Below are 13662 nucleotides of genomic sequence, written 5' to 3' on the forward strand. Positions count from 1 at the left end.
TAACATATAAACATTAACATTAAATATCTCTTGTTTGGAAAGATTCATCAAAATCTAAAGATTTATGCTAAATGTGTCTTATCTATGCTATACAATTTTGGCGCTTAGTGCAAGTTCATCTGGATTGGTAGCATCCACACATCAAATATGATCCCCCCTAACAGTAATGCTTAGTTTTGTTTTGTTCCTTTTCAAGGAAAAAGAACAAAACAAAACTAAGCATTGTGTTAAGAGGTGTCGACTATTACAAATGTAATGAGCCAGTGTTCCATAATACATAATATCACAATGTCCAATATCATTATCTATCGTTGTCGTCATATATATGTCGTCACGGCTTTCCTCGCGTTTTAGGTGGTGGTTGTCAGGTGGAGTTTTTTTTTTAAATGCTAATGTCAGGTGCTGGGTATAAAAAGTAGCCTTTGTTCTTCTTTTGGGTTCAAACATGCCTCAATTCATATTATATCAAATTTGGAATAGCAGTATGGCATGAATGAGAAAAAAAACAGACAGACAGAAGAAACGTGTTTTGATATAATAATATATTATCTTTATGGACAGAGAAGGTGTCAAATACACGTTTGACATCTTTGAGCTTAAACTCAAAGAATCCTTACAAGCTTGAAACTTTGAAAAAATAGTTTATCCTTTCTTTTATTTATCTATGTTTTCTATTTGAAAACATCAAAAATTTATTTTTAATATGAAAACTATAAAATAATTCAAGGCATCTAGTATATAGCAGTGGGATTGAAGCGGATATGAAATTATTTTCTCGGAAGAACTTTTAGATATAAGATGTTGTACATAAAATATATGATCAACATCCTTTTAGACTGCGCCGCAATACCGTATCGATCACAATTTAGCTAACCCTTCTAAGGCAATAATTAAATTCAATAAAATATCATCACTTAAATTCGTTTTTATTAGCATATAGACAAAATTACTAAAGGTCACGTGATATTTTTAAATTCGAAATGATTGGTATGATTGAGTAATTCAAACCACAATGATATGTTAACGTAGTCAGATAAAAGTGTCATGATTTTTTAAATATACTCATATAATTTTAATTGAAATAATAATATTTAGTACTGCTTTGACTTTTAAATACTTTTTTTTTTAAATTGAAATAACATGTATGAAGTATGATTATTGATTCGGTTATCGACACCGTGTTGTGGCACTCCCGTCACTTCCGTCTCGTGGCGTGGTGAGGCGAGCTGGTACTGCCTGGCACGGAGAAGCGCGGGATTTTTAACTGGAGAGAAAAACTGAGGACGAAGGACGGATTTGCTATTAAAGTTATAAGTAATATATGTATCGAGTGGTTTTGATATAATGGAATTTTATGTGATGTGAGTTGTTTTATTTTAAAAGTAGAAAATAGTAAGTTTTATAGTAAAATAAACATTGCAGATAAATCTAAGGAATGTTCGTCGATGAAATACTAAACATCGCAATTCGCTTCACGTTCGTCCAGAATGTCAAACGAACGGGTGACGACAAAATGCATTTCTTTTACAATTTGTGTATTGGAAACATTGATGTTAAATCTACAACGTTCTGTAACACTGTCTTTGAATCATGTTTCGAAGAGAAAATACAAGTTATATGTCTAGTAGACATTTGTTAGCGTGGTATCATCATCATCCTCCTGGGATAAGAGATCCCAATTTTATTTGGGGTCGGCGCAGCATGTCTTCTTCTTCCATACTTCTCTGTCGGCTGTCATCTCACAAGTAACATTATTTCTGACCATATTATCTTTCACACAATTTGTTAGCGTGGTAGTAATGTATTAATGGCCATACGATATAGTATAAATAAAATAAACAGTAAACCATTATCAATTACAATTATATTATGCGTTTACAAAATATATTGATAATCTATACTAATATTAGAAAGAATGTGCGCGTTTTTGGGAATTTGTGGCCTCACGGAAAGTAAACTACGGAATCCCAACACCTATCTGAAAAAATCTTTCACCATTTAAAAGGTACATTATTCTAAATGATTATACTATATGTATTATGTATTTATGTAAATTATCTAAATTCGTGTTGACCATATTTGACAATTAAGTCGTAGTTACATTTACAAGAAACTAATTTAGCTTAACGATTCCTAGTGAAAACGTCTTTAAAAAATGTAATAGAAGCTTCTAAGAGTATCTTACAGTGAACATTTTTATATTTTATATTATGGTCAAAAATATTTGAGTATATCTTATAATCGACCGGTTATCTAGTAACTGGATTAGGTAAATACTTGAAAAATATTATAAAATTCATCGAGAACGCAACTAATAGTTTAATTTTGTTACCACCGTGACAACCCAAGTGTCTGAAAGGTGATGTCACTTCCTTGACTAAGTTACTCAGTTTTCGTTCGACAGTTATCCATAAAAAGGCTGTCTAAACGTTTCAAGTAAAACTAGGTAATAATAAATATTTTATCTCTATTATGGTATTTTTTAATCCACGAGATATAAACATTAACCCAATTGAACTTAATATATCTTTAAAAAATGCAACATATTAGGTTACTTCTAAACAAACATCCGTCTTGAGAATACAAATAAAAATGAAAATTAATAAAATTTGTAGTTTTTTAATTGAAACCAAAATAAACAAACCGAATTTATTACCTAAGTAACCTGTAGAATGTTATTTAACAATTGGTGGGAAATTCAAAAGCTGTCATACAGTTTATATACCTAATCCACAACAAACCATAATTTTAACTTTTGATGGAAATGGACGCAAAATGACACGTATGTAGATACAAAAATATTGAAAGTAAATACATAATTTATGATGTACGTTAAATATCAAAAACACAATAACATATCATACACGCACATATATTCACGAGCACACATTTTTCTTTTTAAATTTATTTCATAATGTTATGAAATTTCTTATGTTTGGTCTTTCTCCTATATATATACTGTAAAATTAAACAAATAAATAGCTCCTATCCTAGAGGCGGAACCGGGAAATCTTAGTGCAGGGCAACCTAGTCCAGTCTCCCATACACAATTGTACTTATTATTAAGACGCATTTAAACCGCAACATCTGTGGGACAGAATAAATAAATTTATTGCATTAACAAAACTGAAGGGCAATACTTAGTTATCGCTATGTCCTGGTTTTAAGGGCTAGTGAGCCAGCGTTTCCACAGACACCATGGATATGACTCCTTAGTTCCTAAAGTTGTTTACACATTGCCGTTGTAAGGAATATCAATAGGCGGTGGTGACCACTTAACATAAGGTCCATTTGACGGTTCGCCTAAACATTACCATTATTAATAAAAAAAAACAAACAAAAAGTTCTCACTAAAAATTGCGTAAAATATTATCAATATTTATTTTTACCTCAGATGAAATCCCCGGTTCAACACCCATTATCTGATAGCTCTCTTATTAATTGTACAAAAAACTCACTCATTAGGTTAAAATAGATTTTAAATAGTCTTCTGAGCGAATTATTTTAATTTTCCTCTATTAAGCCATTAAAGATTGATCCAGGCTATATTGTTATATCAAAAGAACTTATTGCATTTTAATCTTCAAAGTTGTTTACCCTAATTTGTGATCTTGACAAGATTTTATCGTCAGCAACCGTATTATTACTGATAAGTATTTAAATATTCAATGTTCTAAAAATATGATACTTTGAAGTACTTAAGTGTAAATTCTACAGGTGAAATTGCTAGGACATTTTACTGGGTTATCGAGTTCGACCAAATTATATTCCACACTGCTGTGTTCTAGTTAGGGTTAGTGGAACAGTGAAATAGCTAGCTAACATTTTGATCACGCATTGATTGCTTAATGTCGTCTTTACCTAAATTTTCGGCCTAATAATCCATTTGCTTATATTATCTAATTGAAATAAAAAAAAATATATATCGAGTATACTCAAATGGTAAGATTATCTTTTACATAATATGCTATCAAAAGATAACAATTTCATAAAATGGATTTACTTTTGTGTAATTATTTAAACCGTTAAGTTGTCTGACAATTGTGCTCTGATTTAAAATGATTTTAAAGACATCAATATTTGTTTTGACGTATTTGTTTACGGTTACGCAATCAGCGAAAATATTAGGCATATTTCCGATACCATCTATAAGCCATCAAGTGGTATTTCGTAAATTAACTCAAGAATTAGTTAAAAGAGGACATGAAGTGACAGTAATAACAACAGATCCAGCTTACCCCAAAGGAAAAGCTCCTGCTAATCTAACAGAAATAGATACCCACGATATATCTTATACAATTTGGCGAAAGGCATTACAAGAAAACTTCAAGTTTGAGCAACAATCAATGCCAAAATTTACAGAATTTAGACAAGCAAATCAATTCTTCTCTTACATTTTTCTTGGACAGCTTAATTCACCTGAAGTTAAAGAGTTAGTATCGAATAAGAATAATAAATTTGACGTCGTGCTAATCGAAGCTGTTGTTCGTCCTGCACTTGTTTATTCGCATATATTTAAAGCACCAACTATTTTAGTTAGTTCTTTTGGTGCTATTTTTAATAACCATGACGTTATGGGTTCACCAACACATCCTATTTTGTATCCGTCGACATTGCAACAAAAAATTTACAACTTGACGTTCTGGGAAAAGTTACACAATCTGTATATACATTTTTCATTTGAATACGCGAACTATTTAGGTGAAGTTGATGAACATGCAATGTTGAAAAAACATTTTGGCCCAGATGTGCCACCTCTTAGTAAATTATATGAAAATGTCCATATGTTGTTTTTAAATATCCATCCTATTTGGACAGACAATCAACCTGTGCCACCAGGTGTTGTGTATATGGGTGGTATTCATCAGTCACCTGAAAAAGAATTACCAAAGGTTTGTCATGTTGGGTTTTCTTTTTTTTATATACATTTGTGATTTATTTTGTAAAGTAATGTTACTTTTTGTGTATATTAAGGATATCCAGTCATATTTGGATTCATCGGAACATGGTGTCATATACGTCAGTTTTGGTACAAATGTGTTATCAGGCATGATGCCCGAAGAAATAGTAAAAATTATAGCAAATGTTCTTTCCAAGTTACCTTATAATGTCTTGTGGAAGTGGGACAAAGATGAACTGCCTGTAAAGTCAAAAAACATTAGAATTTCTAAATGGTTCCCACAGTCTGATCTATTGAGTAAGTATTTTAAACCATTATTATGAGTAATTCAATGTGAAGTATATTCCTTGTCAAAAATATAGTATATTTACAGGGCACCCTAAAATAAAACTATTTGTGACACAAGCTGGGCTTCAATCAACGGATGAGGCTATAACTGCTGGAGTTCCTCTAGTCGCTCTGCCAATGTTAGGAGACCAATGGTATAACGCTGAAAAATATGAAAAACACGGAATCGGTATAAATCTTCAGACTGGAACCTTAACTGAAGACAAACTCAAAAACGCTATTGAAACAGTTATAAACGAGGAAAGGTGAATATTATTTAGATTAATTTAATTTAAATACTGGTTTACATATGTGTATCACACATTGGTTATTTATTTTTATATTTATTGGGAAAGTAACATATATTACTATTTTTACCAATTCCCAGAATTTGGGGAAAATTAAAATAATTCCAGCTCCACAACGTTACCAAAAATATTGATATATAGTTAAATGATCAAGCAGTCTATTTAGTACTAATGCTAAGTTTGAAATTGTTTATAGGTTATTTAATATACACACATATTGCTTATAATTAAAAAAAAAATCTTTAGCGACATGAGGCTTGCAAATTTTGGGCATAATTTCATTAGGTGTACAACTTATTTTTTGGAATGAAACATAAAAATAAGAAAAAAATGATATTTCTTTTGGTGAAGTTTACAAATAATACGTTGCTACCTTACGTTGTAGCTTACGTTGTAGTTTTATGTTACTGAAAACATAGTACGAACAAATCTAACAAGAACCTATCAACACATATGCTATACTTGTTCCGTAACGATATGGTAAAAACCCCATATGTTATGTTTACTTTAAGTGATTTTATTTTAATGAATTTACCGAAAGCGTTTAGTTTCAATTATAACGCGAATCTTAACCGAAAATTGTTGGCTAAAATCCGGGTTCAATTTTGCATTATTCATCTTTTGTAGGACAGTGAAGGAAAATCACGTGAAACCTTCTTATTTAACGAAAATCTGCTACATGTGTATCTGTCAGCCCGCAATGGAGCAGCGTGATATTATAAATCTCAATAGGAGATGAGGCTTAAGGCAGTGAGATATGTTTTAGAAGTTGCGACTTCACATAACTAACATATAACTAAAATGTATGTCATTTTCAGTTATCGTCAAAATCTTATCAAGCTTCGTGAACTAATGCGTGATCAACCAGAAACTCCATTAAAGCGATCTGTATGGTGGATCGAATATGTATTAAGACACGGTGGAGCGAAACATCTCCGTGCACCAGCGGCTAATATTCCATACGCCCAGTATTTAGAATTAGAAATAGTATTATTTGTATTATCAATAGTATTTATTGCTTTCATGTTATTAATTCTAGTATTTATATTTTTATTTAGATTTATATCGAAATTATTATGTAGAAAAAATAAAGTAAAAACAAACTAGACTAATCAATTGGCATGCGTAGTGATGAATGTAAATTGCGTGATCCTTAAGTGGTAGATATGGAAGACTAAATTTGGTGATAAAATCGTAATACTCGTTATCAATAACAGTTTTAACATTAATCGTGTTGTATATCTATCGTTTTTTTTAATCATTATTTCTATACTAATATTAAATAGTATATCAATTTATCTATGTCTTTGTGATTTATGTTTTCACTCAGTACAGATAGATGATCACCAGTACATTAAGTAGATTCCTAAAATCGCCAATGCACCCCCAACTGTATACTATGTCCCTCCATTAACTTTAGGAACTAGAATGAATCTCAAATTTCCTTGTTCCCGTAGTTACACTGGCTCACTTACCTTTCAAACTGGAACATAACAATGCTTACTATCTAAAGTTGTTCGGTGGTACAATATTTGATGAGTTGGTACTTTAAGTAAATTTTGATTTTGATTGTATTGTATTGTCATTTATAAAGAACTAACGTTGTCACTAACTTGTTTGAAAATCATTTACCTTCATCTAATTTATAAGCAAAAAAAGTCACCAATGAAAACGACCTTATCCTGAGTCCTATTACACTAGCAATGTTTCCTACATTATTGTTTAACCCATTTCTTAAGACTACAACTCCAACTAAAATTTAAGTCCCTTATGTATTTAATAATATTGGTAAACCATCCTTTAGACCAGAGGATAACATTACCAAAAATCTTTTACGAAATATATTATATCTGTCTATAAAAATAAATGAATAGACATTTTTCTATTGCCTAACTACAAAAACTACAAGAAAATGGAGCGTGAAGTTTCAAAGAAGCACTTAGTATAAAATATTGTTGTGTGTGTAGTTAAAATTTAGGGTATTGACGTGACTTGGTCATCACTTGGTGGTAGGGCTTTGTGCAAGCCCGTCTGGGTAGGTACCACCCACTCATCAGATATTCTACCGCCAAATAACAGTACACTGTATTGTCGTGTTCCGGTTAGAAGGGTGAGTGAGCCAGTGTAATCACAGGCACAAGAGACATAACATCATAGTTCCCAAGGTTGGTGGCGCATAGGTGATGTAAGGAATGGTTAATATTTCTTACAGCGCCTTTGACCACTTACCATCAGGTGGCCCATAGGCTCGTCCGCCAACCAATGCCATAAAAAAATAACTTCGTGTTTTTTTATTATAATATTAATAACTACTTAAACTCTAGATCCGTCTCGACTATGTTCTATATATGGTTACAGTCTCATGTCACTCTTACTGAATGAAATTAATAGCATTAACTGGAATCTGTATAAGATAGCGAGACACACAAACAAAACTTAGCTCTACCTAATATGCCATAACAATTGTCTATTTTATGCTCACGTATAACTTTTAATTGTAACGTGCGCGGGAATTAATTACGTTACTAAAAATTATAACCAACAATATACAATTAAAATAATCACTTGATAACTTTGGAAGTAAAGTTAAATTGGTATTCAAGTTTACACGAGTAGTAAATAACTTAGTAATAGATAGTTAATGATATCCTTAGAAATTAAATTTAGCCAGCTTGTTTGAAGTTCTTGGAATGAATGTAGAAATTTATTATTCAACTTTAAGATTTATTTGTATGTATGTATAATTAATTGAATATGACAAAAAGATGTATGAAATAATGGTACTAAATAGAAATAGTAGTCTAGTATAGAAGTCGTCATTGGCCAATCGCTATCCACTACTGGAAAGGCCTTTCGTATATGATCACCAGAGAAATTTTATTCACCTCGTTATTAATACATGACTACAAAATATTTTGTTTTTGACATTGCTTGTATCTTTTGTTATCGTGTACTAAGAACTAACAGAGTCACTAAATCCTTAAAATTATAAGCAAACATTAGTATAAATAGTAATACCTACTTCATACTGTCAATGTCTGTGATTAGTTGTGACATCAGGTAGTATATTCAGATAAGCTTGGCCCTAAATAAGACGAGTAAAATTAATTATACTTTTATTTATATATAAAAATGTAAGTATAATATTGTTATATAAAATAAAAAATATCCTCTGAGAAAAGAGACCAAGTTTTGCTCAAATGTTGTGAGAGTTCTCATAGATAAAAAATATTTTGCTTGCTTTGCTGCAGGCTAGGTCCTAGAAATCCTCGAGTTCTAAATAATTTTGCGTTGCATATTTATTGTAAAGAATATTGTATTTTACTGATTTTGAAATTTTAATATTCCCGTGTCATTTTTAACTTGATAAATATATTTTATGATGGAGTGGTTCCATCAATGCAGCAATTTTTTTCCAAAAATAATAAATAGATCTATTTTAAAAACATTATTTTTTGGATGGCCAAGGCAAAATTTTATAAAAGTTCTTTTAAGTATAATAAACAATTTCATTCGTAACAATTCGTTCCAGTTTTAACACACAAAAGCAATTAAATTTTCATCAGTTTTCTGAACCACACGCACACAGGCTTCGATGTCATCACACACTTATATAATTTTCACATTCGTGCCAGATGAGAGACACTTCACAATTGAGAGACATCGTATAGTGTAAAACAGACTTCAAAGCCCATTCAATATGCCATTATCAACCTTATTCCCTTAGAATATAGTGGTACTAAAAGCAAAAAATATGGTTGAGCATGTTGTCCAAGGTAAAGTTTATAGTTTACTCTCTCCAACGAAGTGCAGACTCGTATAGAAAGTTATCTATATACTGAACTTCTAGACTGTGAACATTTTTATTGTCTTCTCTTTAATTGCTTCTTAAAATGTCTATGAAATTACAAATACGTTCTTATAAAATAAGAACTATCAGTCAGCTACCAGTATTGTATACGATATCCAAATATTTGGCGTGGATGAATTTCGAAATCTTCCATTTTGACAATCGTTGAAGCGGTCCTTCTTGAACTATCACAAAGAGATTATTTAAACATTAATACCACAAAATTCAAAATAACATTGAAGTATCCCACTTTCTCATTGGTTGACTAAATTCTCCTACCAGAAACGAAACATCTCAAACATGAGAGGAACTGGCAAAACAAGCTAAAACCAATAATATTAGTTAAATTTACTGGACAATGAGTGATAATAATAATAACGTAAGTTGGTTTTAAGAGTTTTCGTAGATTAAAATCAGACAATCTCTTGTTCCAATAGCCGAACGGAACCTTACTATAATATCATCACCCACACGTCTTGTTCAAGTGCAGGAAAGTAGGGCGCTTGCGTAAGATGGCACTGTCCCCTGCATTGTCGCTCCCTTGATTTACGATATCTAAACGACTAGAGTGAATGATTTTATTACATATAAGTCTCGCATTTAATTTAATGATAATAATATTAATTTTTACTTACGTTACAATACATTTTAGATTATTATTTTTCAAGACCGATAAATTCAAGCAAATCCTTAGGGCAAATTCCCATCGACCTTATATGCGAATTATATATTATAATATATGAACTTCTGTGTGAGTATCTCTTGAGATCTCTTAAACAATTTGTAGGATTTCGATGACTTTTTTAGTGTTTATTTGAGTTGGATGGATTGAATGATTTAGATTAGATCGTTACGCCAATATTGGTGTTACGATCGGATTTCACCTGCACGAAGACAAAACGGACAGCTATCTTAATTTACAATGGGAATTTAAAAGTAGTATAGTAATTATATAAGAAATAATCGAATACTTAATACAATTTCGGATAAGAAGATTTTCTTGTTCCGTATCATCAGAGCACACGTTTCAAAAAGTGTTAGAAGTACCACTGTTCTCATAATTTTGATTTTGGACTTTATTTTCTTTTAAGTATTTATAAATTGATTTTGTGTATCTCGCCTCGATAACTATTTTACTCAAATTTTGTATTTATATCGAGTTTTCTTCTTTAAGTTCATATCACAGATATCTTATCTAGAGAGAGAAATCTATACGAATATTATAAATGTGAACATTAGTTGTATTTGTTACCTCTTCGCGCTTAAACCGCTGAACTAATTTAGATGAAATATGGTGTAGAAATAGTTTGAGTTCTGGGGAAGGATATAAGCTGGGACTTCATTTAATTTACTCTTCGAAAGGGTGAAATGTGGGTTGACAGCTTGTGTGCTATTGGTAAAGTTTTAAAAATTTCGCACGTGTAAAGCCGTCGGTACAATTAATATTTCATAAAAAGGAAATATCTCTTTCAAAGAGATAAATATGGATGAAAGTAGTAAAACGAAGCCAAGCCTCGATCGGTACTTTATATTATCGACTCAAGTTACACGATTATAATTTCGGAATATCAAAGGCTCCTTAAACTTTTTAATTCCTTGAAAGATTGGGAGTCATGAGGATTTTTAAGCAATTTATTTTGATCAAAGGTACGAAAAATAAATCTCATCTTAAGATCTGACTCTGAAAAATCTGTGTTCTTAAGTCGATTATACATTCACGTAATGACCATTAAAACCTTTTTGATTATAATATCATTTTGGGTTAGCTTGAAAATGAAAAGAAATGTACCGCTCAAAGTTTACCTCATTGTTTTTCTTCGACGTCGTCTTTCCAATGCAAATTTATTTTATAACTAAAGATTAATTCGACTTCCTATCGCGTTTTTTAGTCCAAACGAACTTGTGAGACGTAATATCATTGAACATAATTATGCAATCATTAATGTAAAACCGAAGGTCGATTTCTAGCCCAGGCCCGGCTATCGCCAGAATCTTCCACAGAATTCAAAGCCGATCAGGTAAATAAAATATTTTTTTTAATGTTTATTGTGATTATATAAAATGAGATGATTAAAATCACCGTGTAACTTGCCAATAATAATAAGACTAGTAAGCCGCACGTGTTAGATTTTTTTTATCAATTATTATTAGAGAGAAATCCTTAATACATTATGTCAGGATATTTTAAGATAATTTCTATTTCTTTATTATTTTATTATATTTTAAGGTTATAAGACAATAAAAGATTATTTAGCCATTGTAATAGCTGTAGTTATCGTAATTATCAAACTATTTAAAAGGGACTTGACATGTCTAGGCAATAGGCAAAACAGAAAAAAAAGAGGTAATCGATATAAAAAAAAAATCTGTTGCCGCTGGTCGGTCTTTTGCTTGATGCAAGTCTATCCCACTAGCAGCGGGTGGAGGGACTTGACATGTCTAGGCAATAGGCAAAACAGAAAAATAATAAAAGGTTTATGATATTTCTTAACAATCACATCTATCTACAAGGTATTGTACTTCGAGAGCGAAGTACTTGTCAGGATGGCCGTGTCAAATTAAGTAAGATATAAATAAATAATAAGACAATTACAAACAAGGCTTACACTATGTATTGTATGTTTTAATCAATTCTGTAATAATAATATTTAAAATTAAGTTATATTTGAATTGTATTGATAACATTGATATTAAATAAGAGGGTACTTTGACTTTTCTGTTCAATATTGTGAGTCACGTGATTCGTAGTGAGGTTTATATAAGTGATGGAAGCTCGGTTCAGAACACTTTTGAGTTGGGACTACGACTTTTTACTATCCACTTTGATCTTAGACTAGCAAGGTGCTAATATTTAAGGTACGATATAATTTTGTGATATAGTATAATTGTTATTGCTTGTTAAATTATTGATGAATAGTTGAATTGTGTTTTTGCAATTATCAATATACAAAGATAGTATTATATATACAAAGTTAGTAAAATTGTATTTAACTAACATGATTATATTTTTGGATATTGAAAAAGAGTAACTACTGAGTTTCTTGCCGGTTCTTCTCGGTAGAATCTACATTCCGAACCGGTGGTAGCTTAAAAAAATCTAACACACGCGAACTTTCGCGTTTATTCAAAATATTTCTTAGGAGGTTCGAAAACTATGAGAGGTTTTGTTTTGATTTCATTAAACTGCAAGTCACGCAACTACATTTTGTGTCAAAATTATAAAACATTATTTAAATAAAAATTTTAATGTCAAATGTTCTAATAATACGTACCTCATTAATTCAGTTAGAATTGGAGTTTATGGATATTATACAGCCGTTGCACTGCTCTCTAACCGACCAGTAACTTTTTTCCGCTCTCTAAAATTAATTATTCGTTAAATTGTAACAGTAATTTAGTAAATTGCAATCAAGAATCATCTTTCATTTTCTGCACTCTTTAAAACCACTTCTGGTGCTCTTTAAAACCATAACCCATTTTTGATGCACAGCTATCGTCCTATACCTAGTCACTGGGACTAAAATCGACTTCCGCTACTAATATATATAAAAAAAATATCGAAATAATTTGTATATGTCAATTATATTTTTTGTTTACGCAAAGTCATTTAACAATTCCAATAAATTTTAGTTTTTCTGAAGCAGTGTAACACTAGAATTATTTATCTTTTATCTTAAAGGTAGTCAATTAAATGCACTTTTGTTGATAATCGATCAATTGATTATAATTAAAAAAAAAACTATGTTTTTATAAAACATCTGCTTCGTCACCGCGTTTTCGCACCCTTTATAAAATTACACAAGTGAAATTCTGTGGATACATGCAACTATGAATCTATAAAATCCACTGATACTGTCAGGTATCTCGGCGTAATTATTGACACTAACTTAAGCTTTAAAACACACATAAAATCCCTTTCATCTCGTATACGTAAACCAGCAAATATAATGAGCCTTCTTTGCGTCTCGGCAACGAGAGATATATTAAAGTCTGTTTACTTTGCTTTAACTCAGTCATTACAAGCTGGGGAAGTGCACCAAAGACATCTTTACTTCAATGGGAAAGAGTCCAGAGATCCTTGATTAAAACGATGCTTAAAAAGCCTTTTAGATATCCAACCCAAAAGCTGTTGGAGGAAATCGATCTACTTAGCGTGCGTAAATTTATACTTAAAACCGCTGCTTAGGTTCATCAACCTGTTTTAAATTCGGCCGATTATCAAAATCTCATTAAACGACGATTGTTCAAAATTGAGATACCACGACTGAACACTCCCT

General features: G+C 31.1%; 1 protein-coding gene across 1 annotated transcript; it reads left to right on the plus strand.

The window, feature by feature from the left end:
- Positions 1–4058: 4058 nt before the first annotated feature.
- On the plus strand, positions 4059–5497 carry LOC125072565 (UDP-glucosyltransferase 2-like). Its single transcript, XM_047683194.1, has 3 exons — positions 4059–4892; positions 4975–5197; positions 5274–5497. The coding sequence occupies exons 1-3, from the start codon at positions 4059–4061 to the stop codon at positions 5495–5497; spliced, it is 1281 nt and encodes a 426-aa protein (XP_047539150.1).
- The last annotated feature ends 8165 nt before the right edge of the window (positions 5498–13662 follow it).

This window comes from Vanessa atalanta, chromosome 22 (assembly GCF_905147765.1).
Source record: "Vanessa atalanta chromosome 22, ilVanAtal1.2, whole genome shotgun sequence".
NCBI classification, from domain to species: Eukaryota; Metazoa; Arthropoda; class Insecta; order Lepidoptera; family Nymphalidae; genus Vanessa; species Vanessa atalanta.

Bases quoted from the DNA above. Each gene is read 5' to 3' on its own strand.
- LOC125072565 (XM_047683194.1), top strand. From the start codon at position 4,059: ATGATTTTAAAGACATCAATATTTGTTTTGACGTATTTGTTTACGGTT. The intron at 4,893-4,974 runs GTTTGTCATGTT...GTGTATATTAAG, and splicing joins CTGAAAAAGAATTACCAAAG to GATATCCAGTCATATTTGGA. The intron at 5,198-5,273 runs GTAAGTATTTTA...GTATATTTACAG, and splicing joins CCCACAGTCTGATCTATTGA to GGCACCCTAAAATAAAACTA.